Source organism: Chondrus crispus, genomic scaffold (assembly GCF_000350225.1).
Source record: "Chondrus crispus Stackhouse genomic scaffold, scaffold_168, whole genome shotgun sequence".
NCBI lineage: Eukaryota > Rhodophyta > Florideophyceae > Gigartinales > Gigartinaceae > Chondrus > Chondrus crispus.
The window spans coordinates 136070-163290 of NW_005179039.1; the positions used below are offsets into that span (position 1 = coordinate 136070).

At 55.8% G+C, this 27221-nt stretch overlaps 2 protein-coding genes; both read right to left on the reverse strand.

Moving 5' to 3' along the window:
- Nucleotides 1-24378: 24378 nt before the first annotated feature.
- Nucleotides 24379-25407, reverse strand: CHC_T00002985001 (hypothetical protein). The gene has a single exon (XM_005714123.1). The coding sequence runs from the start codon at nucleotides 25405-25407 to the stop codon at nucleotides 24379-24381; it is 1029 nt and encodes a 342-aa protein (XP_005714180.1).
- Nucleotides 25408-25786: 379 nt separating this feature from the next.
- CHC_T00002986001 (hypothetical protein) lies at nucleotides 25787-26668 on the reverse strand. XM_005714124.1 is given in 2 exon segments: nucleotides 25787-25924; nucleotides 25925-26668. The coding sequence occupies 1 exon segment, from the start codon at nucleotides 26666-26668 to the stop codon at nucleotides 25925-25927; it is 744 nt and encodes a 247-aa protein (XP_005714181.1). The 3' UTR covers nucleotides 25787-25924.
- Nucleotides 26669-27221: the final 553 nt, after the last annotated feature.

Below are 27221 nucleotides of genomic sequence, written 5' to 3' on the forward strand. Positions count from 1 at the left end.
CGATCCAACTCCGACGATAAGACCACCGCCGGGGGCAGGGGGTCGACCCGGACGAACGGGCACCTTTATGCCAACCGACGGCGAGGGGTACTGTACTCCACCAGCAAAAGGGTCCCGAAAATCCACCGATGGATTGGGAAAAAGGGATCGACCTGTCATACATCGACGATGACAAGCTCCGTGGACACGTACTCGAGATGCTCCGTAAGCACTCGAGTCTGTGGAGGGGTGCGCTTGGAACGATCCAAGCTACGGAGCACCGCATTCCCCTCGAACCGGGAACGAAACCGATTCGTTCCATGCCCTATCGGAAGGGCCCGTCCATGCGCGAAATGATCGCGAAGGAGGTCAACAAGATGTTGAACGCAGGGGTTATCGAACCAGCGAGCACCGAGTGGGCGTCCCCCGTGGTGCTCGTACCGAAGAAAGACGGCTCTCTTCGGTTCTGCGTGGACTACCGGCGTCTCAACGCGAAGACCGCAGCGGATTCGTATCCGCTGCGGATGGACGACTGCATCGACTCGTTAGGAGATGGAGCCGTCTTCACCACGATGGACTGCAATTCCAGTTATTGGCAGATCCCGGTCGCTCCGGAAGACCGGGATAAGACCACGTTCACGACGCACATGGGCACGTTTCACCACTTGCACATGCCGTTTAGACTCAAAGGGGCACGGGCCACCTTCCAACGTGCGCTCGACGTAATACTCTCCGGAGTCCGCTGGCAAATATGCCTCGTCTATCTCGACGACACGATCGTGTTCTCCCGTACGCATGGAGAACACGGGAGGCATCTCGATACCGTGTTGAGCTTACTGCAGAGTTCGGGTATCTCCCTTAAGTTCAAGAAGTGCAGCTTCTTCCGACCGAAGGTGCACTACCTGGGGCACGTCATCTCCTCAGGCAAATTGAGCGTGGCTGATACGGCGGCCGACGCTTTCAAGACGTTCACGTTCCCGAGGACGTTGACGCAAGTGCGCTCATTCCTCGGGGCGTATAACGTATACCGCCGATTTGTTAAGGGGTTCGCTAAGATTGCGCGTCCTCTAACCGACATGACGCGCAAGGATTCCGATCCCGATTTCTATAACCCCACGGAGCTGCAACTTCAGGCGTTCGAGAACCTTAAGAAGTGCATGATCGCTCCGCCGATCCTCGCGTTGCCCCGGCCCGGTTGTTCGTACATGATAGACACCGACGCGAGTGCCTACCAACTCGGCTGCGCCTTACTTCAGGAGCACGAAGAGCCGAACGACTGGCGCCCCGTGGGGTATTGGTCGTACTCACTGTCCGATAGTGAGCGCAACTACAGCGCTACCGAACGCGAGTGCTTCGCCATAGTCTGGGCCGTCCGCACACTACGGCCGTACGTAGAAGGCACGAAGTTCACCGTACGGACGGAACATGACGCCCTTCGATGGCTCATGTCCCTCACCGAGAGTTCCGGAAGACTCACCCGGTGGCAGCTACGTCTGGCTGAATACGATTTCACCATTCAGTACCGCCCCGGACGCCTGCATCAGGTGCCCGATGCCCTGTCACGACTCGTGTCGCCGAAGGTCGCCGATGACCCTCGCCCCACCGTCGAGGTGGATGACGAAATCCTCACTTTCGACGAGGACACGACAGTTAGAGACGTATCGAACGAGGTCGCGGACCATGCTTGTACCGCGAGCTGTGATCATCAGGCCGTACATGTCTTCGTAACGACACGGAAGCAAGGCGAAGCCCGAACAAGGTCGCGCGTACCTACGCGCGACGAACCGCGAGGCGACGACGAAGCCCCCGCTCTCCAAGGACCCAATTCTTTTTGGGAGGAGAACGACGAGTTCGACGCCGCCGACATCCAGCGCGCCGAAGACCCCGAGGCTGGCGCGCTCGACTCCCCGGTCGCCCCACCGCAGGACGACCTTCCGGCCCCTCTTACGATAGAGAACATAGCCAAGGAGCAACGCGTGGATGACTTCTGCCAAAACCGTTTTGGCACGACAGTCCGAGTCTCGAGACTCTGCGTTCTTCGAGGACCACCAAGGGGTGCTCAAACGGAGATACCCCTTCGATCCTGATACCGTACAGGTGGTGGTGCCTCGGACGCTCCGCGCCAGGCTCCTTCGCCTGTGCCACAACCCGGCCATCGCGGGGCACCCGGGCCAGAATCGTATGTACTACGCACTTCGACGATAGTACTTCTGGTCCCACCTGGCTGCAGACGTCGCAGCCACGCTGCGAGGGTGTCGAACCTGCGCGATGAACCGGGTCAAGCTGAGGACACATCTCAACCGATTGAGATTGTTTCCAGCTACGAGGCCCCTCGAGAGCCTCGCGATCGACATCTTGGGGCCGCTCCCCAAGACGAAGACAGGAAAACGGTTCCTGCTCGTGATTACGGACCGCTTCAGTAAGCTGACGCAAGTCGTTGCGCTCCGCACGATAACCGCATACACCGTCGCAGTTGCGTTCTGCGAATCGTGGGTGTTTAAGTACGGCGTCCCGCGCACGTTACTGTCGGATAACGGACCGCAGTTTAACGCCAAGTTCTTCCACAGCACATGCAGAGTTCTGGGGATTACTAATATGTACACATCGGCGTACCATCCCCAGACGAACGGGCAAGTCGAGCGATACAACCGAACGATCGCTGCGATGCTAGGCAACTACGTAGGCGAGCGTCAAGATGACTGGGACGTGAACGTGGGCGTGAACGTGAACGCTTACGAATGCGTATAACTCCCGCGTACAGCGCACAGCCGGCACGACGCCGTTCGAGCTCGTGCTCAGCAGGCCACCGCCGGAGTTCTCACTTCGACGAGCTGACGGTGACGCGCCCCCTGCCGATAGAGGGAACGAACGCGCCGAGTTCCTCAAGACCTTGGACTCGACAATCCAGAGGGCCTACGGGAGCCTGCGTCGGACGCAGGCTCGCTACAAGCGCGACTTCGATAAGCGCATACGCCGGATCAATTCGCGACTCCGTCCCGGAGAGTACGCATACCTCAACCCCCCCGATGGGGGGAGGACATCGAACAAGCTCGCGCCCCCGGCGGTTGGACCCTACCGTGTCCTCGCGAACGACCGCCGAACCATCACGATAGATCGTGATGGGGTCACTGAGCGGGTCTCCGCAGATCGCTGCGTGTACGCGCCACCGCCGACGGACGCGCCACGGGGGAGCACAACAACCCCGGCTGACCTTGCCGACAAGGTCAGAGAGGGAACACAGTACGCTGTCGAGCGACTACTGAAGCACCGAGATATGGAAGACGGAACTACCGAGTTCCTCATTAAGTGGGCGGATTACGACACGCCCACCTGGACTGCGCGGACTCACGTCCCGGAGGAGTTGGTGTCTCGTTACGCTCAACGCCTCCGGAGACGCACCGGCATGGACCTCAACTCAAACGTGAACGCGGACGTTCACGCTTGAGGAGGGGGCCCTCGACCGCTCCTTCGCGGATTAAAACGCCAGGCTGCACGAGCAGACCGGAAAGAGAGGCGTGAAAGGACAGCTGCTCTCATCGGAGGGCCACGCGATCGGACGACGCCCGACGTCAAGACGTATTGACGGACAGAGCCAGTGTCAGAGGGCGCGATGACGCCGGCACGCAACCACCAGCGCTCACCCTCTGTCACGATTAATCTCGACTCGCCCAAGGTTAGAGACAGGGGGTAGCATACGAAAGCAGAAGTGTCCCGAGGAGATCCCAGCTCTTACGAGAACCCACGAAGACGTCGAGACGTATCGGCAACCGAAATACAGGACAGGGATCGCCACCGCCGCTGGCAAGAGGCAGAGAAGAGAGGGCAGTACGTGTGGCCTTACGCAAGTCGACCCTCGACCCGACGAGGAGAACGAAAAGGGAAACGGCCCTCTGAGCCGTAAGGAAGGCGACCCCCTCATATCGATAAGGGGCACACGGCTCGCCGCACAGACGCGAACAGACAGATCTTCAAGGAGGAGCGATCTCGCCCGAAGCCCCTAGGAGGCACGAGAGCCAGGGGAGATGGCACAGAGAAAAGACAAGGATGTATTCACAACCTCGGTGCCGATTGAATACCGGGACGAACCCCGACGAGCGAGTATTTCGTCTTCACAACCCCTCTACAGGTGGGAGACGCGCGCAGATCGCGAAGTCTGCGTCTACGCACAAGGACAGTCCCGTCAGGAAGAGCGCAACACCCTCCCTTTTCAACTACGAGTCATTATCGACAACCGCCTCGCTTCCCTGTGGTGACGGGGGCCCCTTCCGCTACAGCGAAGACTTCCGCCTTCCGCCTCCGATCTCGAACGAGAGCACGGCGGCGGACGGGATCGACGCATAAAAAAAGGGAAGTCGGTGTAGGAAGGGGTGAATAAGGAAGACGGAGCGCGAGGAGCGCCGGAAAAGTCCTCGGGGAGCGCCGCGGGCCGAGGTTGCGAGGCCCAGGCGCTACCACGCGGACTTCATTTGCTAAAAATTTGGAATCTAAAATTTTGTCAAATTTTACAGCAAGGGCGATGTCGTACGACACCCCTCGCCGGTCTGTGATCAGTGCCCACTGATCACAGACCCACTGATCACAGGGCCAAAATCTAAAACATTTGCTAAAAAATTGGAATCTAAAATTTTGTCAAATTTTACAGCAAGGACGATGTTGTACGACACCCCTCGCCGGTCTGTGATCAGTGACCACTGATCACAGTGGGGCCGCGGCGCGCCGGATACTTCACGGGACGACGGGAATGACAGGCAACCGCGCTGCCCACGACCCACGAGCGCCCTTACTTCTCTTCCGCCTCCAAGAAGACCAGACCCTTCGGGGCAGGACGTGTAGCGCTCTTGTTAACGACGGCGAGGGGCAGGTACACATACGTCAGGGCGGCGAGGGGCAGTACCGACCGCCCCGCGCTAACGCTCCCTTCCCGTGACGTCATGCCCGTAAGGGCGAGGCAGTGGTGGTCTTCCGTGATCCCTGACCCGGACTACACCATGGCTGCGGAACGCTTAGTCGTCGCGCACGCAGCCACGCGCGGGCAGCGAGCACCACCAGCTCTGGGTGGCATGCTGTGTTGGGAGGCCGCGAGTCGGTACGAGGAAAGAAAACAAAATTGAAGGAGGAGTAGGACAGTACCCGCCGCACCGAGCGGACGGGGACGAAGGCAACAAAAGCAAACATCTTTACGAATGGCACACGACATCCCTGGTGATGACCCGGACCGCCTCAACGGCCAATATCGTGGCTACGGTCCGTACAGCCATGGTCGAACGACCCCGGGGGACAATACCCGTGGTGACGCGGAACGTCGGCGTTCCGCGGCGGGCCCTCCGCGAGCTCCTCGGCAGTGGGCATGGAGACCCTCTGATACGAGGCGCCTCCGCGAGCGGGGACCGCAGCTGCCCTCGAACCATACGGCACGAGGGGACCGGCCCCCGGAACGGCATACGGATCGGGCCATCTGCGTGGCTGGCGGACAGCCTCGTGCACAGTGGAGGCCCGAGCAGCCCGCAAGCCGTCTTCTCTTGACGGTATCGATCGCGGTCCGCGACGGCGCGTTCGTACGCGCTGGATTGACGGTGAGAAGCATCCCGCGCCGACGCAAGTTCGCGTTGCAAACGCTGCACCGAAACGGACGCCGCATCCAGCTCACCGCCGAGACGGCGAGCCTCGCTACTTCGCGTTAAGAACCAGCTCACCAGGGTCGAGAGGAGATCCCCCACAACCCAAGTCCGGTCCCTGGCGTGCCCCAATGCACGCGCGAGTTCGGGTACAGATGTGACGTCCTCCTTCGTCAGGGAGAGGTCTCGAACTGCCACTCCCGAAGGAGCAGAGACCGCGAAGTCGTTCCGAGGCGGCACGGGGAGGACTGTTCCCGACGCGACGGGCGGCACTGTTCGCTCGTCCGCCCCACGAGGGGGACTGGAATGAAACGGGTGTGCACCCGTCATGAGAGGGATCGGTGTTACAGCATCTGGATCTCGATAACGCTTACCGCGGTTCTGCCTCGGCCCGGAACCGACGCCGCCACGCCTCCCCCTCGCCCCGGCCGATGCCGGGGACACTGCCGCACGAGACGCGAAGGCGTCCATTCTTGCGTCGTACACGAGGAAAGGGCTTCGTATGCCCGTCGCAAAGTCCGGCCAGTAGGGGTAGTGACGCTCACTCGCCTTGGCCGCTCGCGTCATCAGAGATACGACACCCTGGAGCGTCCAGGGTGCGGCCGCCGGATCTCGAGCGGATGGGGCGGGACAGGGGGAAAGTTGGACGCGAGGCGAGACAGGGGCAGATACGACACCGTCTCCTTGGGCTGAACAAACACCCGATGGTGCCCGCCGACTTCGGCCATAAAGGCGCTACCAATCGACCATGCCCACTCTTTTTCACAGCTATCGAGCAGGAGGGATCGAGCGGGATGGCTCGGGTCCACGGCGGCATATCCGAAATGCTTCAGTACGAACGGAAGCAGGGGGTGTATCCCGAGCGAAAGGAACATCTCGTGAACCGTCCTCGGGAGCGCGGGGAAGTCACCGGGGGAAAGCCCCTGCTCGAAGGTGGAAGACGCGAAGACGCGACTGTCCTCTTCAGACGATCCCCTGCAGGCCGCCCAGTCCCGATGGGCCACGGCGATTCCGTGGAGTCGCATCAGGGTGGCGGCCGATTTCTGCAGCGCGACCCGGGGCTTCGTGTAGGCGTACGGGCGCGGATACACGTAGAGCCCCAAGATCTCTGCCACGACAAAGCGGCGCGGACGGTCCGGGGCGAACCCGGACAAGTAAGTCGCCATCCGGTCCACGTACAGTACCTCCTCCGGTCCGAAGGCAAAGGTTCGATCCCCACGTATAGTGTCGGGAATCTGGTAAGCTACGCCGTCTCCTTTTGCAAGGAGACGGGCAAGCGCCACTGCAGACTGGTCCGTGAGGCCGTCCTCGCTGATCTTGCGTATGCGCAACAAGTCAGGGCGAAGATACGGGCTCGCCAGGACGTCCCCCACTGTCACGCCCACTCGAGCGTGGCGAGCCCATGGATGCTGAAGGTCGCTGAACGGCAGCGGGGTGGACCGCAGAAGAGGAACTCCGAACCAACGCGTGGTACTCGTGGGGCCCGACTCGTCCGCCCCCGTGGCGGGACCGAGGACCAAGGGGGCCACAGCTTGAACAGCGTCACTCGCAGCGGGTTCGACGAGCCCTGCAGCGGCGACGGGACCAGCAGAGGGGCACGGAGCACGACCCCCGCCATCGGCACGGTAGCTAGCCGTGGGATCAGGGACGCCCCCCAAGTCGTCGGACAGCGTGGTCTCCCTCGACGGCCGGGTCCTCTGGAAAGGCGAGGTTGTAGCGGGCGACACGCCACCCGCGTCACCGACACGCGGGGGCAGATGTGGCACGGGCCGCACGCCATCGGCTTCTTCGGCCGGCGCCGCATGAGCAAGCGCCGGCGGGGTGGATGGTGACGGAGGCGACATGTGAAAACGGTGTCAGTCGCGAGAGCACGTGGGAGATGATGGTTGGAGCGAGCAACACACGCCACGGAGAGAAGGGCGGAGCGGGCGATACGGCACGGAAGCCCGCGCTAGGGCAGACAAGGGAGCCGGAAGGCGGAAGCGCACGGCGGCACGGAAGAGCACGACGAGTAGGGGTCCGGATACGCCGCGACAGGGGCAGACGAAATCAGGCGCGAAGACAGGAGGGTATAATTGGAAATATCGCGAGGGGTGGACGACGGACAGAGACACACGAGGCTCCCTTTAAGCACACGTGCCCGCGGACGGTCACGCTTGACGGGGAGGCCGTGTGGTATAACGGCAAACTAGATTTTGATCTAGATTAGATCCCGCACTGTAGAGCTGGAGCTCCACAGTACGGACCCACACGTGTGCGCGACACGCACGTGTACTGTCAGCCCGATGCCTGACAGCGCTACAGTGCAGGCTGACCCGCACTACAGTAGCCCCCTACAGTACATCGGTACTGTAGTGTTATGATAGAATTCTTTGTACATTAAATACGCGAGCGACCGACGACGGAGGAAAAGGACAAGCACGAGCTTGTCCACGACTCTCCGTCTAGGTCAGCTTTGCCGCTTAATCTACTAGAACGACCGGCCTACTCTAGTCCGTGTTAGGCAAGGGACCGCGTGGACAAGGACGCGCCAGCACGCGAGCGAGCCCGGATCCGCCTCCGCCCGTCTGTACTGGATCGTGTACCAGTACCGCACCGGGGCGTGGAGGCGTAGATCCGCTCGCGCGTGCGCGCGTCCGACCCGACTGCACTCTACCACACTGCTACCAGGGCCCGCGCCCGGTCCCGTGTGTGCGTGGTGCTTCATCCCGTTCTCGGCGATCCGAGGTCTATAGGACTGGACGCATACACCCCTCTCCGCGGGGGTGTTTGTGCTACAGACGCCGATGGCACCAACACTGGCTTGTAACACGACGAAGCCCTTCGAGGAAGACGTCGTTGCAACAGTCTCCGTCGGAAAATGGGTCACAGCAGCAGCGCTACGTCAACTGTGTCACCCGATGGCCAAAACACCTACACCGGTTCGGTCGCAACCGAGGCCGATGGCACCAACACAAGATAAGGAAAAAATAGGTAGAATTAGAGATAGAAAAGGATAGGGAAATAAAGGAAAATGAAAAGGGAACCCCCGAGCGATAGAGGATGCCGTAGGCTTAGGTAAAAGGGGGCGTCTTGGTAGAGACGGACTTCGACCAAGGCGACATTCAACTCCGGCAACTCGGGTTGGTTTATTGACTTGTTCGGTCAAAGGGCTAAGTTATATAGAGCCCCGCCGGGGCGAGTACAGTAGCTCCCGGCTCTAGATTCTAGATCTAATTTGTAAATAAATTAAATAATTAAAATAATCGTGCGCTTCGTCGCACACGTGTGTCCCCCAAACCCGGACTACAGTATCCAATTTTTTTCCTTTTTCACTTCCTTTCACCCCCGTACCCGAGACGGGTATTGCACTACAGACGGCGCTGAACTCTTGGATCATCGTATGCACCGGCTCGAGCCCGGGCTCGGCGGGACCTAGTGTGCCAAAGGCAGTGACGGGTAGCGTACGGACGTCTACCGAACCTGGATGCGCGGTGTAACCCGCTGGCGGGTAGCCGCCCCAGCCGGGATCGACGGAGAACATGGGTTCTCCGGATCCGCGAGCGGCTCCTCCACGGTCCTGTACGTCGGCGTACGATACGCTTCCCATCTGCCGCCTACTTCCGGGGGTAGGCGGCAATGCTTGGGTCTCGGACGCGAGATTCGAGCCCATCGGAGGACAGTTTCCTTCCGCAGTCCGACTAGTGTCGGCGCCAGCTGGACGCCAACCTTCCGGAGCGACGGCGCTCGGAGGTACGGCACCATCGGGCCCTCTCGTGGGGGCACCGGGCAGCCTTGCGGCCATGGTCCGTTTCATGTCACGAGCACGCTGTCGCGTAGCGTTGAGCTCGGCGGAGAGGTGCGCGAACGCACCCAACTGTTCTGCTGACGGGGACGGTCGATCATCGGGACGTCTCGTCGAGGTCGGCCTCGTGGGGCGACCTTGCCCGTGCAGTACGGGCTGTGCGAGGCGTGGGTCTTCGACGAGCACCAGTCGCGATCGTAACTCGTCGACTAGTGCTCGGAGATTCTCCAAGGACTGGCTGACTCGATCGAACCTCCCTTCACGTAGGGAGCGGAGCTCGTCCATACATCGCGAGTAGACGGCGTCCGTCACGTCTATACGGAGCGAAGTACGGACTTCCTCGATGTAGTCAGCTATGCGATCGAACATCGCAGCCGCTTGTCCTTCGGGGGACTCGGGCGACGGTTCGCGGTCTCGGAGACCAGCGTCGCCGTCACCGAACGGCGGTGATGGTGCGTGCATAGCGGCCGCCCTCGGATCCGCCGGTTCGGACCGGATGGAGGTGGCGTATTCTTGACTCATCTCAACGCGTACGGACGCGGAGGAAAAAGAAAGTCTTCTCGGAAAGATCTCGGGGTCTTCTAGGTCGGGAGACCACTGTAGCATAAACACCCCCAGACGACTGGAGGTGTATGCGCAGTTCGACCTGTAGACCCCGGATCGGAGAAGGGGGAAGCGGGCCAACTAGCTACGGAACCGGGCTCGGGCCCGGGTAGCGGTGGTAGAGCGGGAGCGAGCAGGGACGCGCGCACGAGCGGATCGACGCCTCGACGCCCCGGAGCAGCACTGGGTGACGTGCCAGTGCTGACGGGCGGAGGCGGTTCCGTGCTCGCTCGCGTGCTGCGCGTCCACTCCGGCTCGGCTCCGACTAAACGCGCGCGAAGACCGAGGGCGACGTTTAGAATAAGCTGGGTGGACGGACCTTGGCGGTTGGTCGTCGACAAGCCCGTGCTTGTCGCCCCCGTCCGCCGTCGGTCCGCTCCTGTATTTAATGTTACAAAACCGTCTATCATAACGGAGTACAGTACGTACTGTACTCGACGGCGCTACAGTAGTGCGCACCGTCAGCCAGCGGGCTGCTGGTACACGCGTCATACACGTGTAGTACACGTGGGGTGCACGTGCGCACTGGTGGCCTGTAAGGCTCGTGCCTTACAGCGCTGGATCCAATTTCTAATCTAATTACTTCGTCGATATACTACAAGAGGGACGCCAAGAAAGAGGACCACCGCCCGCTGCGCACTCGCACCCCCGCCGCCGGCAGGTGGGGGATGCGAAGGGTAAGAACCTTCGTGCCGCGCCCTCGCCCCGAATGGCGAGGGGCGCGAACGAGAAGAAGAATTCCTCGCGCCGTGCTCTCACGCTCGTGGCCCTCCGCCGTCGGAGGGCGAGGGGCACGCGAAGGATAAGACTGTTCGTCGCACGTTGGGCCCTCGACATCGATGGCAAGGGGCGCCGAGGAGGAGTATCGGCTGTGTCCTGCGCCCTCGCTATCGATGGCGGGACGCCAAGTGAAAGACCATGCGTCGCGCGCTGCGCCCTCGCCACCGATGGCGAGGGACGCCGACGAGAAGACGAACGTCGCACGCGCGCCCTCGCCGCCGAAGGCGAGGGGCGCGAAGAAGAAGACGTTCTGCGCGGTCGGGACCCCGCCTCCGGACGGCGAGGGGCGCGAAAGAAGACGACTACTGCGCGCCCTGCCCTCGCCGCCGAAGGCGAGAGGCATCAAGAAGAACGACCGGGTCGCGCGCCCTCGCCCCGAATGGCGAGGGACGCGGACGATAAGAACGTTCATCGCACGTTAGGCCCTCGTCACCGATGGCGAGGGCCGTTGACGAGAGGGGGAATACCGCGCGCTTTGCCCCCCGTCACCGATGGCGAGGGGTCCCAAGGACAATACGAGCTCCAGTGCGTCCTGCCCTCGCCGCCGACGGCGAGAGGCATCAAGAAGAACCGCTGCGCGCCTAACGCCCCGCGTTGGGCACATCCGCTTCCGCCACCTGCTCCACTGCATCGCCACGCCTGCGCCGGTCTCGCTTCCCCGAAAGTCCTTGCCGGCGACGGCGCTCTCCCGGTCTGCGCCTGGCTGTGAATCTTCTCCGGTCTCCCATGAGGATGCCGCGCGCGATGACGACAAGCACAACCGCGCCCGTCACGATGGCGACGATGTCCCACGTGGACAGCCACGTACTCTCCACGAACACGGGGTCCGTCTCGCTCACGGCTGCCTTGTGCTTCGCGAAGGGCATGGGGGAGTTCGTGCTGGCGCGTACCCTGTGGATGACGGAGAGGGTTGCAGAACACCACGAAGGAGGCGCGAAAATCATTCTGTGCACGAGGACGGGGCGTGAACGATCAGCGCGTACATGGCGAGACAGGAATGGGAAAGGAGATAACTTCGCGGCAGAAAGGGGCGCATGAGGGGAGGAAAGACGTGCACATTACGCTCACGCCGACAAAGGGCGTAATTGACGACGGGGTACGATGTGGAATGGGCGTCGTAGGGGGAAAATGGCCGCGTACAATGTGACCGGAAGGAACGAACTACTCCCAAGCCCCCGGAGACGAGGAAGCAAATTCCGCGCACGGGGAACGAGCGGGACAATCGGTGCGCCCGTGCAGAAGCGGGGTGGGAGTAGGGCCACCCTGTGGGAGCGCAGAGCCTCTCATACCGAGGTCCCAGAAAAAGGGCACCGGACACACGGACGAAAGAGCGAGCAGGCTTGCGCGTAAGGAAGAGAAACGACGCGTACCGGCACGACCCGGACAGGGGAGAACGTCGGCACGTGGAGGTGAGAAGAGGATGACGGCGGAGAAAAGTCCCACGGACGCGCACCTGATCGCGCGATGAGAGAGAAGGACGGTGACGAAGTGGAGACCGGGTCGTTAGGTGCCACGGAAAGGGGCAAAGAGCCGGCCCGCGCACGGATGAACGCGGGAAAGGAGGTGAAGGACAACGACCAGAGCGCGATGTCGTTAGAGGCAACGTAATGGATCATACCGACAACGCGATCTGGCATGGCTCCCTCTACAAGCACCCGTGAACGCGGACGTTCACGCTTGAGGGGGGGCCGTGTAGTATAACCCCCTGGGACTAGATTTAGATTAGATCAGCCACTGTAGAGCCCGAGCTCTACAGTACGACGCGCACGAGCGCGCGTGCTGTCAGCACCGAATGCTGACAGCCCTACAGTACGCGCGACCCGCACCCACTACTGCAGCCGACCACAGTAGCACTATAGTACAGTACGTACTGTACTGTAGTATGATAGACTAACTTGTACATTAAATACGTGAGCGGACCGACGGCGACGGGGGAGGACAAGCACGAGCTTGTCCAGAACCTACGCCTTTGGTCAAGCTCGCCCCGCTTATTCTACATCAGGTTGCCCACAATAGCCCGTATTAGTTAGGAGCCGAGCGGGCAGGTGACGCGCGAGCACACGAGCGAGCCTAGATCCGCCTCCGCCCGTCAGTGCTGGTACGTAACCCAGCGCTGCCCCGGGGCGTCGAGGCGTAGATCGACCCGCCCGTGCGCGCGTCCCCGTCCGAACCCGCTCTACCACCACGCTACCCCGGCCCGCTTCCCGGTTCCGTTAGCTGGGGATGCTTCCCTTCTCCGATCGGGGTCTCCGCAAGAACTGAGTGTACACCCCCCTCCGTTGGGGGTGTTTATACTACAGGGTCCTGCCCAATAGTAGGTATTCCCCCAGATCCAGGATTGCTTGCGAAAAGCAGTTACATTAGTTTACCCGGATCCCAGAATCCGGGTAAGCCAATGTAACTGCTTGACCAAGAAAGTGCGATGCGTCTTTACGGAAGCTTCTCAGAAATTTTGGGCTGGCGTTGTCACGCAAACCACCAGGGAACAGCTTCGTCTGCCCGTAACAAAGCAGCGACATAAGCCAATTGCCTTCCTTGGAGCAGCCTTCAAAGGTGCGCAGCTGGACTGGACAACTTTTGAGAAGGAAGGGTTCGCAATTTTTCACAGTTTTTTCTGAAGATGAAGTACCTGCTACAAGGCCAAGGTCAGAGTCATATCTATACGGAACACCGCAATCTTTTCTTTGTCTTCGCCCCTCGCGTTGGAACCAGCCCTCGGAAGGCACATCGTGTCCAAGGTGCAACAGTGGGCACTGTATCTTTCCTGATTTCCGTATGTCATTGAGCACGTGGACGGTCTGGAAAATGTCAGTGATGATATTCTTACCCGGTGGGGCCCGAGGATACAGAAATGAACGCACAAGTCGCTAAGCAATTTGTAGCATGATGCTGGAAGACGCATCCCAAATGATCCCCGCTGCTGACGAATTCTTATGGCCTGACATGCACATGATTCGTGAATCGCAGCGAAAACATCCACCGCGGCCACCCGGACTTTCTTGGTGTAACTGAACAGGGCAGTGGACCATGAACCAGCGCATACGGATACCATCCGAGGATCTCGACCTACTACTTAAGATATTAGTTGTATCGCATGGCTGTACCATTGGACACCGGGGCATGGATGGCACAAAGAGTGTTGTGCAAGAACATTTTTGGTGGCCGACTATCGACAATGATGTCACCGAGTTGATTCGCGGATGAATTCATTGCATTGTGACAAGACATGGGGATGCAGAACCCCAACCATTGGGAATGCCTCGTCATGGTAGCATACCAAACGAAGAATTGCGTAGGGACTATCTCTATATGGAAAAAGGAACGGGCGGCAAGAAATATCTGCTTCTCATCCGGGATGACTTGTCGTCATATGTCTCGATGTGGCCTACTGTTTCTTGTACCGCCGAGTGGGCAGCGGAGTCTTTAGGTGTTTGGATTGGATGTTTCGGAGCTATGGAATGGCTCGTGACGGACCAAGGAACCCATTTCAAGAATGTGCTCATCACCGAGCTCACCAACGAGGCCCGCGCGAAACACCATTTTGTCACGGCATATAATATGCCGTGAAAAATGGTGATGATTCCATTTGCCCATGCACAATAATTGTCCATGGGCAAATGGAAGAATCGAAAGGGTTTGTCGAGAAGTGTTCCGGGCTTGCAAAGCGCCAATAAGCGAGTGGAGACTTAGCATCAAGGATTGGCCAAACGTGGCCAAATGCGTGCAGAGTGTTTTGAATCATGCCCCGTTTGTGGGCCTGGGTCTGCGCGATCCGAAGGTCAAGGGGGTGTACCAGACGCCTCGAAGCATTCACAGGGCACAGACAGGTACGACCGCTACTGCGCGCCATGCCCGTTCCGACATATCCGGAGGCCGTCTTATGCGAAGAGCTCACGGCACAGAGGTTATTTGCCATAGAAACACTCCGACAAGCTGCTGAGTCGATGCGTCGAAAGCTAAAGGGATTGAACTCCGACTCACGCATACGCAGGACTATTGAACACAACAAACAAACCGGAGTTCAGGCCGAGAATTTCGAGGTGGGTGACTCTGTGTTACTTAGACGCGCGAACAAAGCGGGACAAAAACTGCAGTTTACATGGCAAGGGCATCGTCGCATCAAAGGATCTAAATCATCCTGGACGTACGAAGTCGAAAACACACTGACGGGCAAGAAGGAGATTGTACATGTCCGGCGACTTCATCTATAACGGCCCGACAGGGATGGAGTGGACATATCCCCGAGGCTGCTTAAGGCTTTCAACGCCCTAGACGCACTGTATCAAATTTACCTCGACCTTCGAGGCATCCGGGAGAGCCATGGGCAGGTCGAGGTGCTCGTCGAGTGGGAAGGCCTTCCCGGCGACACTGATCACACTTGGGAACCTCTGCCGACTGTACGCAAGGTCTTGGCAGACCTGCTTGAGGACTACCTGCACATAGGTGATCAGCGCACTCTCAAGCGACGAGCGCTCGCGCAAGTGACATACAAATCGAACTAGCTCTTTTACGATAGTCAGGTATGGGGTACTGCAGCCACTGTACGCGCGAGCATCGACGAGTCCGAGCGGCGACGGAGACAGATATGGTTTTCTGTTCGATGAAGCTCGGCGCGCACTCCGAAGCGCGACACGCTCCAGGGGACCAAGCTCGACATAGACGGGGAAAACTGGCGCGCTTCCGTTTCGACCGCTGTTAAATGGTCCGTTAGCCTGTGCACGTCCCTGTGGTCTTGCCGCGAGGCGGCGAAGCGAAACCTCTCTCCCATGAGACCGTCGCATAGACTTTCGCACATTAAGCGCGGCAACGCGTCAATAAAGGCAGGCCTCAGGAATCATCAACCAGCGAGGCGCGTTGCCTGCCACTACTCGCTTTCGTCTTCTTTTTGCCCTGCTCTCCGCGATGCCCAGCCCTCTTCAAAGTACTGTCCCCTCCCTCCCTCCGCAAGTTTCCACAGCTGCACTAAGTGCCAAAATGGCAATTCTTCCGAATATGATAGCAACAAGCAGCCTTTCCCTCTCTAGTGTCTATTGGACGGACGTTTTGCACTCATTTGAGGCGAAATGAGCCTCATCTGAGGACCGAAAAATAACATCCTCACGAGTCAGAATATTAGTTACACCCTGTCAAAGAGTTGAACATGACTGCTGTACCCCGTTACAGGCCGCCTCACTACAGCTATAATTGCCAGCACGAATTGAAGCAGCATCGGTGCAGTCGCTATCAAACAATATGTCATGTAACGTTCAAGCTTTTTATTGTATTAATTAATGCATCAAGTTGAAATGCCTTGTAAAACAGTCACGGCCATTCTTTGGATGACAAAGAAAAATTTCCCTTCCCTCCTTCACTCCGCACTGAGAACAGACCCACGTTGACTTCATTTTTTCCCTTTCGGACAGACAAAACACAGTCCTTGCTTTCTTTGATCCAACTCCTCTCCGCTGGAGGTACACCGACGTTGTTTTGTGGGAGATAAATAAATCCCGCTGCCATCGGTCCGTATTTCCTCATCCATCGCGTCTTCACGCTCAAAATGACTTGCACGACACGTCCCTATGACCTCAAACGAATTTTGAACCCTTGCAGTACCGAGTAAAACCCAAAAAGAATTCATATCGAGTAAATCTCTCCCACTGTTTCCAAAACGATAGAGAAGGTAGCAATCTGTCAGCACAATTCCTAACAGAGTACAATTAATTCGAAATGACCACTCCTTAACCTCCACAGATTTTTCGAGGTCCAGACTATCCTGGCGAAGTCTATTGTGACTGTCAATGACCCCGGCTGCCGCAAAATAATCCGCGATCATCTCTGGCATCGAGATGCCGATATCAACAGGGCATGCCCCATTTTCGTGCTGCCTCCATCTCATGCGTTGCTGAAGTACTGTCGTTTCGACACGACCGGCTGTAGCAATGAAGTTTCGTCTGTTTCGATCAAGCCAGCAAACAGCAACTATCTTCTTATTTTCTCCGTTTGCTTCTACAGTTGACTCCAGATATTTAAAATCTCCTTTAGCGTAAAGCCTTTGGCTCCCAAAAAACCGCACTGGGAATCGTTTCGTCGCCGTTTTCACCACCCCAATAAATCGTAAGTTGTTCTCGAATAAAACTTCAGAAGCCTCAACTGAGGCAAAGTGACTATCAGCGCAAACAATTCTCTCCCGATCAGACCATGGTTTGCGAAGTTCGAGTAAGACTCCAGTGCCATTGTTCCAGTTGACATTTTGCCGAACAGTGTCAGATTCTTTAGCAGATTTAACCAGCTTTAACCCGAGCATGATCCACGATTTTGCGCAGGCCACATTCTGAATTTCCATGCCATTTCTGGCTTTCGTTCGAGTTTGACGTAATGAGGGCAGCCGACATCAATCCACGAGCCTCCTAAACCGTACCATCTGGACACGGACTCGTCTACACAATGAAAATGAGACGGTATGACATGCTCTCTACGGTGAGCGTTTATAGCCTCAACAAATTCCTCGCAAAGGCTCCATTGCGTTTTCTCAGTGTAGCAGTGGTCTGTTTTATCCTGACTGAATTGCAAGAACTTGCGTATGATCTCAAATCTTTCACGCGACATGATTGAGCCAAACTTCGGCTGTCCGAGAACAGGTGACAACGTGCAGGTACTCCAAAGATCTCGCCTGTTAGAAAACTTGCATCTCGTCATGAGTACGAGCGTACCAAAGAACTTAATAATTTCTCCAGACGTCGTAGGCCAATCACAATTTGTTCTTAATTTTTTGTTGGTGAGAACGACCATCCTTGCCAAATGTGGAAGTGGAAACATCCAAAAAAAATAGTCCAGCAGCTTCATATTCCCAGGGGCACTGCCCTCCTGCATAAAATATCTTTCAGGCCCTCACACACGGCAGGAGATTGGCTTGACTTCTCCATTGACCCAGTCATCCACTGCGGTAGAATTCCAGCGCTGGTCATGGCATTCAAAACGGAATGTTCGGCATCTTCCAATGTTGATGGTGACGAAGGGGGCAAGAATTGATCGTCGGTCTTGACTGGGTGTTGTTGTGGGATACTTGGGGCACTGGTCTGGGGATTTAACAACTGAGGCGGCGGGGTCCTGTTTGAGGGAGTTTCTTGAACAGCATTTTCGACAACATCTGTTGCTCTGTCAGCGATTTTCTGATACTCAGAATCCAAGAAAAAAGGGGTCCTCCGAAAAGTCTCGAGGCTGACGCTCTGGAATATAAGTTGGTCCTGACCGTACACTTCCTAGCGGTAACGTGACAGTCTTGGTGTTGGGTCCATACGCAAACAAACATTTTTGGTGTTTGTAGTTCCGCCCCTTTTTCTGTGAAACGATCACAGAAAGGACTTTCCCATCACCATTGGTCTTGTGAAATGATAGTCCGAAGTGGTTCTTGGCTACCGAGTGCTTCAGTACTCTTGTCGCGAGAGCGTGAATGTGCGCTCCTCGTACTAGGCGCAGATCTGAATTGGCAGGGGCCATTTGATTGATTATGAGGATTTTTCCTGGGTGTCGGAGCTTTGGATAGATCCTCTTAAATACAGTGCATTCTTTGTGCCTTCAAAGGATTTGGACATTGTTTATTACTCTTACTGTTACCGTTTCGCGGCAACTATGGGTTTCGGTTCTCCCTCTTTGCGCCAGAAACAGCGACGGAAAAAAGCCTCATATGAGGCGAAATCCTCAAATGAGGCGCATTGTCCAATAGACACTAGATTCCTGCCCTTGGTGGTGTCGGGATCGTCGCTGGCCTCGCCATATGGTGATACCGCATCATCATTGCCATCGGTGTCAAATTAACCAAGCTCACTCCCGCTCGTGGTTTCTCCATTGAAATCAGTGCGGCCATTACTGTGATTATCGCCTCCTGTATCAGGCTCCTAGTGTCCACCACTCATTGCCAGGTTGGTACCACAATGGGTGTCGGGATCATTGAATTTAAGAAATCCACTGTGAACTGGAAACAATTTCTCTTGATCTGCATCGGTTGGGCGCTCACTATCATGTTCACTGGCTTCTTGTCGGCTTCCCTCTTCGCCACGCTCACCTATTCGCCGTCTAACTTTAGGGTGCCGCAGGGCGACCTCACTCATTGCCCGGGCAACAGTCTCTTCCAGTTGAACGAGGAAACAAATGAATTCCAGGATATTCAGTGCTCTAGTTGCTACTTCTGCAAAGAACTCCAGCACTACAATCTCAAGGTCTCTCCTAATTATGACTTCCAACAAACGTGGAGCGTTTCAATGGAATGGGTCTGAAACTCGGATTGTGAAGAGCTAGTTGCTCTTGGAGAGCTCTTATGCACTTATCTACCAGCACTGAGAATCAATGCTGAAAAGAATTGCGCATGGCGCGACTATTGCGCCACTGTTTCGTTCATGCATTTTGGTCTATGGGATGACTTTTTCGGTGGTCACGCAAAGGCATGTCAAGATCGAAATACCACACTGAGTAGCAAATGAAGATGTGTTCGGCGAGGGCGATTGTCCATTGTGTTGTATAGGGTTTGTAGTTTAGCTGTCATAGTCTTGCTGATAATAACCTGTTTTAGGCTCAGGGTTGCAGTTGTCCTTAGGCAATGTAATATTTCTAAATGCACCTCATAGATATCATTCGGTAAGAATGACACCGGCGGATGGTTAACAATTCTATTTCAGAGTGAATGGATATAGCTTAATCACCTGACTATGCCGCAAATCTAGACATTAGATTCGCCGGAGTCTGTATAGAGCTTTCCTTTTTTGTGTCCATAAGCAAGAGCTCCAGCTTTTGTCGTGAGAGGTAAGTTTGTTGCGTCTCCAAGCGCACACTGTTCAGCATTTGCGATTGTTCCGAATGCTGCGAGTGCTGGAAAGCCTACAGGAAACATCCAAACCAAACCCTTTGCAGGATCAGATATATGTTGGACATTAAATGCGCAGAGCAAGTGGTAGCTGCGGCAGGGACGCAATGCGTGTCATATGGGTTTGATTGTGCCGTATAGCTTCCGCAACGAGGGCGTGCGACGAGACAGCATGTCTGTCGTCTTCCGCCTGTCAATTCCAGCCTTTCTTATGAAACTCGGGGGCGCAATCTTTGCACGACGGGTTTTCGGCAAAAAGAAAGGTAGACCCGGAGGGGTAGGCCAGTTTCGTCCATATGCAACTGTTGCATTCACGCGAAACTGGCTTACCCCTCGGGATCCACCTTTCTTTTCGCCGAAGAATCCAAATATTCTCGACATACTGCTGAAGCCCAGACGTCTTTGCAGGATCAGTGGAATGTTACCTCATCGTCTCTCTGCGCATCGCATCCATCTCCAGAATTCTGCTTCAATCACTTTCGAGCGCGCTTTAAATTTTCCATCATTGTTATTTGGACCCATATTCGGGATACAGCAATTCCCTAACAAAAACTACAATGCTTTCAGTATTGTCCGAAATTTGTGTCCACGCGTGAGTGAACGAGCTTCGTGAAAACGGCGGAAATTGATTGCCGAACAGAACAGCATACTTTTGATTGGCGTGATTGCATTTCTCCACGCACTGTAAGAACAAGATACTTTAGTACTTCCTTCTCTGTACACCCGTTAAGTGTAACTAATGTTACCTACATTAAATTAGATACAGATTTTCGCGCTCTTCGAAGTCATTGTAATGGTACTAACAATATTAAAAGGTAACATCATTTTATGTTCATCCACCCCAAAAATCGCTTTTCAGAAACGATTCATGTAAGTAACATTATTTTCGATAATGAAGTCAAGCAGAGATCATGAACACTGTGGCCTAGTGGTTAAGGGCTACTGTATACATCATGGTCGAATGCGTGGGTTCGATTCCCACCGTGGCACAGGAGCGTGAACTAAAATCGCATTTCAGCGAGTCAGTCCGGACAAGGTGTTGGCATACGGAGTTGGACTTTTATTCGACGAATCACATTGATTACATTTGGAGGGTATATCCTCCGCACCCTGGCAGTATGTAATATCCAGCATGGTCAACGCCCGACGAGAGTTTAAGTCCTAACGTCACTCGATCCAGCGCATTCTGTATCGTCCGAATGTCAACACCGGGAATGCTGCAAGCAGGAACGGACTGGTGGTTCGTGTCACAAGTTTATATTTTTTGCTCATAAAATTAGCTAAGTCATTTCATGACACATTTCATCATGCAGAGACGCTCTCCCTAATTTCTACAAAAGAATGTGGATCTTGTCCATCGAAATTCTCGCGATACTTGCTGACGATATTTTGCAAGTGCGGAAAAATTGACGAATCTCCCAAAGGCTGTTGCTTTGTTTGGCCAGTCTGCATCGTATCATTGCTTTCCTCGCATATGTGAAGCCTTCGTAATCGCGCTGACGGTTAACTTCCCTCACGACTTTGGCCGCCAGCTGAAGAAAGGACCGTTTACCCGGATTTCGGAGGAGCCCCGACGAGCTGCCGTAAGTCCTTTCATTGTCTTGGTTCCGCAATAGAGCTGCGTTGTACTCGTCCCATAGTTTGCTCCAAACCGCTTTCAACTTTTGACTAAGAAACGAATTGGCCGGCCGAAACAAATCGGTTGCGATTGCTGGGAAGAATCTTATCGTCGTGTTGATTTCTTGGGGCGCCTTTTCAAGCTGTGAAGTTATGGCGTGACCTTCACAGTTGTCCATAAACAGAACCCTCTGGCGGCCGTTAGCAAGCGGGCCAATGGCGCGTCTCTCGCGCAACCACAAGTTCATAATTCGCCTATCCATCCATCCCTTAGGGCCAGTCCGATAGCTGACTCCCGGCACATAATCTAGTACTCCCCCGATCGGATAGTTGCTGTCCCTGTTCTTAAAAACGAGAAAAGGCATCTCAATCACCGCGTCGGGGCCGCCAGAAATTCGTACCATCAACGTCATTCCCTCCCCTCCGGACGTTACGTCGTCATATTTGACATGCTCGTCGCCATGGAAGCCTAAAGTACGACCATTATCCATATTGGAAAGAAAATGCGTCTCATCAGCATTTTCCACATTGCACTCATCCAGTTGCCCCGATTGAAACTCTTTCGCAATGGCGCCAAGAAAATATACAACCCTTCGATCAATCTTTTCTTGCCCCTCTGGTGAGATCTAGAGTTTACCTGTCTGCCGGCGTGTTACAATGCTATAACGATTCATGAACCTCTGAGTCCAAGAGGGTGTGATGAGATCCTTGATCAACTTCTCATCTCGCCCACTTCGCATCTCGTTGTGATATTCCTCCTTTTCAGAATGCGCAATGAGGTCCTTCGCAAACAGGCTCACAGTGTTGACTGAAAACTTGATACCGAGCTTTCGAAGCCGCGCAAAGTCGTCAACCAGGTCATCTTGCAGCGTCTGGACCCACACCGAACGCTTTCGTCCTCGTCCGGCTCTAGCTTTCGTAAAAGGCCGTCCCTGCCCTTGCTTCGTTACTGCAGAAACGGAAAGTGCGGTAGCACTGTTTCGACCTCCGCAGGGAGCCAGATCTGCTACGAAATCCACGCTCTCCTCCCACAGCCTTTTTGCACGCATGCAGTTTGCCGAATGTACAGATCGGAAGAACTGGGGGATTTGCTGATGGCCTTGGTCTGCATACGTTTATCGTTTCCGCAGCGTTCCCTTTCTGCAATCGTCCAACGCGAGATCGTAGCTCTCTCGTGAAGAGAAAGGACATTGTGCTTGGTGTGCTGGTGAGCAGGTCGCCTTAGGTCGTCGTCCGTAATGGCTCCTGAAGAAGACTGAATGTTCGGTTCTTGTGTTTGGACGGCGTGGTGTTGATATAACGGCGGCGGAATAGGTGTGTTTGTAGTCTGCGGACGTGTCGAACGAGTTGCGGTAGCATTGGATAGAAAGTTAACAATGGGGGAGCCTGAAATGGGCATGTTGATGATCAAGGTTGGAATGGACGAAGGCAATGGGGGTGGTGTTGTACGAACTAGACTTGTTGCCGCCAATAGAGCTGCAGTTCTATATCACATGTGATATCAGCGACGGAGGCCGCCGGTGAAATGTAACATTAATAACAGATACCACAGAAATATTGTTGGTAACATTAAATAATTTGCGAGGAGAATGATGACTTGCATTGATAATGTTACAAACATTATTTGGAAGTAACATTAATATTTTGGTAACATTAGTTACAGTTAACGGGTGTAGTGGGCATATAAGTCCCCCGAAGGCCCCGAGTATAGGGCGTCGGAGGATGAACGTAAGGGAAGACATACCGTAACTATCGAGCCGTTCACGGACTCCTGTACAGTGCAGGACTGCCGGTCGTCGGCAGTTTTCCCTCGTTTTTAGTGACAAATTCCACAGGCTGAGAAGTGTGCAGTTGCTCACACGAATTCTGAAACATTTTGAAGACAAATGTCTTCCTTTTTCTGGAGAACAGCAGTGTTTGTGAAAACCGCAGATGGAACTGACTCCTCGTCCGCCTCAGACCACCAACATCCTCTCTGTCCCGCCCCCTGGAAGTCTCTTCCCCTACATTCCCCCTCCCTTCTTGCTCCCTGCCGGCTCCACTCACGTTCGCTTGTCCGTTTTACATCTTCGTGATCGAAATTGCGGACAAACTCTCTCTTCACACACGTGTACTAAAATTTTGGCAGAATTCTTGCTCACGTGGTGCAGGCGTATTCTCTCTAACGACCGAGGTGAATTCCGCTGGGACAAGGCCTTTGTACAGTACAATACAGGGGGCGGGGGGGTCGCGATATAGTGCTACCCTGTGCCAGTGGGCTGAAAACGGCATTATATGGAACCAGGCACTATATAATGAGATTCACGGCTTTTTTGCGGCCACTTTCATACATCACTGCTCAGAAAGACGGCTCGCAGGGTGCCATACTCGTACTTTGCATCTTCACTGAAGACTCAAGCTTAATCACGGGCCTGAAGAGAATCATCCCGGACTTAGGAACGGGCCTCATCCCGGACTTAGGAACGGGCCTGATGCATTTCTGTTAATATACCTTCGGTAGCTGCCCAGCCGTCGCATTGACTTTCTCCTTCTTCGCAGCCGTAAATGCCAGCCTACACTTTTGCAGATGTCCAATTGCATCATCGACCCTGCCTTTTTCCCCCATAGTCTCCATTCGAGTTAGCAACTGCATAATATCTTTCCGCGGCCGGCAGCGGCTCTCGGACAGTATGTTCATCCAACTGCCTCTCTGGAGACCTTTCGTTTTTGGCTCAAAATTCGTGCCACCCGCAGAAGGGTAGCACTATATCGGAGCTGGCACTAACAAAGATGGCACTATATCGCGACCCCCCCTGTATATACATTTGTGAAAAGGATTCGGGGTATGCCAGGCGATGTGATTCGGGTGCGTCCCATCGGCAAAAACGCTCCGATCAGGCTCAAAGTTCCTGACGGCCACGTGTGGCTCGAAGGGGACAACCGTAATCAATCCACAGATTTGAGACATTACGGTCCAGTCCCACTTGCGCTTGTCAAGAGTACAGCGAGATTTCGCTTTTGGCCCCCCTCACAGGCGGGCCGTCGTCCTGCTGATTTTGCAGCTGGCGACCCCACATTTATCGAAAGTCAGTCCACCACAGATGAAGCATGTGCCGTGTTGCAAATATGTGACCGAATAGCTCCGATTACCAAAGTATTGAATCCTCCCAGCATACCCACTCCCCTCACAAGTGTTCATATTGTCTTGTAACCTCGGTGCTCTTCTCCTGCAGCAAGTTTGCAGAAAACATGATCTTTCGATACAGCCACGAGGACGCCTGCTCTGCGCACGATGTCAGCTGCTCAGAGCAGCTTCCGACCTCGGCGACGCCCTCCGGCGCTTCCGGGCACTCCCTGCCCTGGTACACGAAGGGGACCGGGATGCGAGCCGACCTCCCCACTTCATAAATCGAGCCGAGCATGAGGCGCCATAAATCCAGTAGCAAGGTGACGATAGCGGTGGCCGCAAGCGCGTTTGTGGCGGCGCCACGTACCGATGTGCGCGGGGCGACGCCTTCGTCCAAGCTGAAGAACATGGGAAAGCCGATGACAAAGTATAGGCCGTACACAACAGAGCCGACGACCATGAAGGCCTCCGTCTCTGTGTAGGTGTAGAGAGGAAAGTGCTGGATAGACACGGCCTCGAAGACGGCCGTGCCATATGCAAGGGCGGCGATGTTCGCCCACCAAATCAAGTTGCGAGCAAAGGAAGGAAACGTAGCGGAAAAGCGGGCGACGCGACGCAGGATGAGATTGACAAAGTTGAAGTAGAAGGTGAAGTAGAAGAATGTGGCGGTAAAGGTGACCAACGGGACGTCATTGAATCGGTAGGAGTCGAACAAGTACTTTGCGCCAAGGAGCTCATAAAAGTAGTGGGTCCAGAAGTAGTTACCGTAAAAGCCGAAGATAGCGATCCAGACTGTGGCCTTGACCCAGAAGCGTTGGGCGTACGGGCGGCCGCAGTCGGCGGGGCACGGGAAGAAGACAGGGATAAAGATGCCCGGAAGGCAAGCGAGGACGGTGATGAGGAGGTAGGAGTTGCGGTCGCAGTACTTGTAGAGCGGGGTGCCGAGGACGCCGACAAGGAGAACGAGCATGGAGATGGGAGCCCAGACGAGGGAGAGCTTTTCGTAGTAGGCTTTGGAAGGGTCCGCGGCGAACCAGGACGGGGTCGAGGACCTCGGGGGCTCCGCTTTTTCCATAGTTGGTTCCATGGTGTGGGAGGGGAAGGTGGTGAAAGGCAAGAAGGTCGATGGTCTGGATAAAGAGAAGAAAGGGAAAGTTAATCGGCCCTGGAGCGCGAATGCGTGTTTCGGGCAGGACGCCGCGGATCAACTAAGCAGAGATGGATGAATTGGGAAAAAATGGGAAAAAAATGGGAAACTTGAATTTGAATTAACGAAATCAAAAAGTGCCAGCTGTGCACGTGGAGATGCATGGAGGAAACTTTACGCCAAGGGGACTTGACCTAGTCATCAGCCTGCCCTCAGCGCACCTCCTTCTCAATCAACTAAAGTTAATGAGTAAAGAGCAGGTGTTGACATCTCACATCGCTGACATCAGCGACGTCAGTGACCCCAGCGGAGAATAAAGTGTACGTAATTGTGTAACGAAATTTTATTTCAAACGGACCGTGTGAGACAAGCAAACTAGTGTACAGTATGAGGGGCGTCAACCACGCTCTACTAGCGAAAGCCCGGCTCTCCCCTCCTTCAAACACGCGGGACTCCTCTATCTCCTCGCCACGAGCGGCTGCTCGACCGGCCTGAGATGCCTGGGCACATACTTTCTGCACTGATAGTCAGCAACGAAGGGTTTTCTGGACAGCTCATCCAGCAGGTTAGTCTTAAAATAGATGAAGACATCAGCCACAAAGGCACGGTCGGCACAGTTTGCTACCTTGCCGACCTTTCTCGAGTAGTTAACGCCGACATTTTCTAAATGGTCCAAGTCAGCCAACGTGGCGTCATCCACAGCATAGACTTCACCTTTGACCCTGGCGCCTCTCTTGGGGATGTCTAACAAATACGGTGAGTTATATCTCCCTCCAACGACCAGAGGGTACTTTGTCTGGGTTCTAAAATTTCCAATGAAGGTAGCCCTGTCCAAAAAGGAGGCGTTGGCAAACCCTTTCTTCAGCGTTCCGTACACGAAGACATAATGACGATTTGCCTTGGCTATCTGCGAGATGGAGGCCGGTTGAAGCGGGTTTGAAGAGCGGGTAGGGACGCGGACGGACGGATACTCAAAAGCGCTATACTGAGAGCCGTTGCGCTGCGAGCGTTCTAGGCTGTGCGAGTCCGAGGCGGGACTGACGGGGGCGGTTTGCACGGCCGACGGCGAGCGCGGATGTGCCGGGGGCTTGCGGCGGGGGGTGCGGGACGGCATGGCGGGGGTGAAGGCAGAAGCGCGGGCCGTGACGATGGGCGGGGCGAGGAAGGCCGTGCGGAACGAAATTGTTGCGGTTGATGACATGGGAGCGGGTGGGGTTTTATACTTGGGGATTAGGGGGGGGGCGAAGGGGGGGTTGGTTGTTGCGAGGGTAAACGAGGGCAAGGCGTGTCGGTGCGCAAGTGGGATGGAGTCAGGTGACGTGGACAGAGGGCGCGTCTAAAGCGGCGAAAAGGGAGCGAACGTTTTAAATAGGCGAGCTCATCCATCAAGGCAGCTCGCAGAAGGCGATGCGCGCAGTTGATGGCTGCAGTGCCGAGATGGCGCAAGTCCCTTGGGCCATCACGGGGCCATCACGCACGTTGCCGGGCATGTGCAGCGCCTCATGTGTGGCGCGCGGACCCACGCGGCCGGACACACGCGGCCCGCGCCCACCGCGCACGACCTCCACTGCGCCTCCCTCTTACACCTCGTTCTTACACCGCACTTGCCCTGTGGCTACCGGGCGGCGCGCTTGGCGCTCCCGCACCAGCCAGCGCCAGCGGATGCGCCCCACCCGCCTCTGCCCTCCTCCTCCGTCACGCACACGCGTCACCGCCCCGCCCCCGTCACTTCCTGGCCCGACAGATTGCGCAAC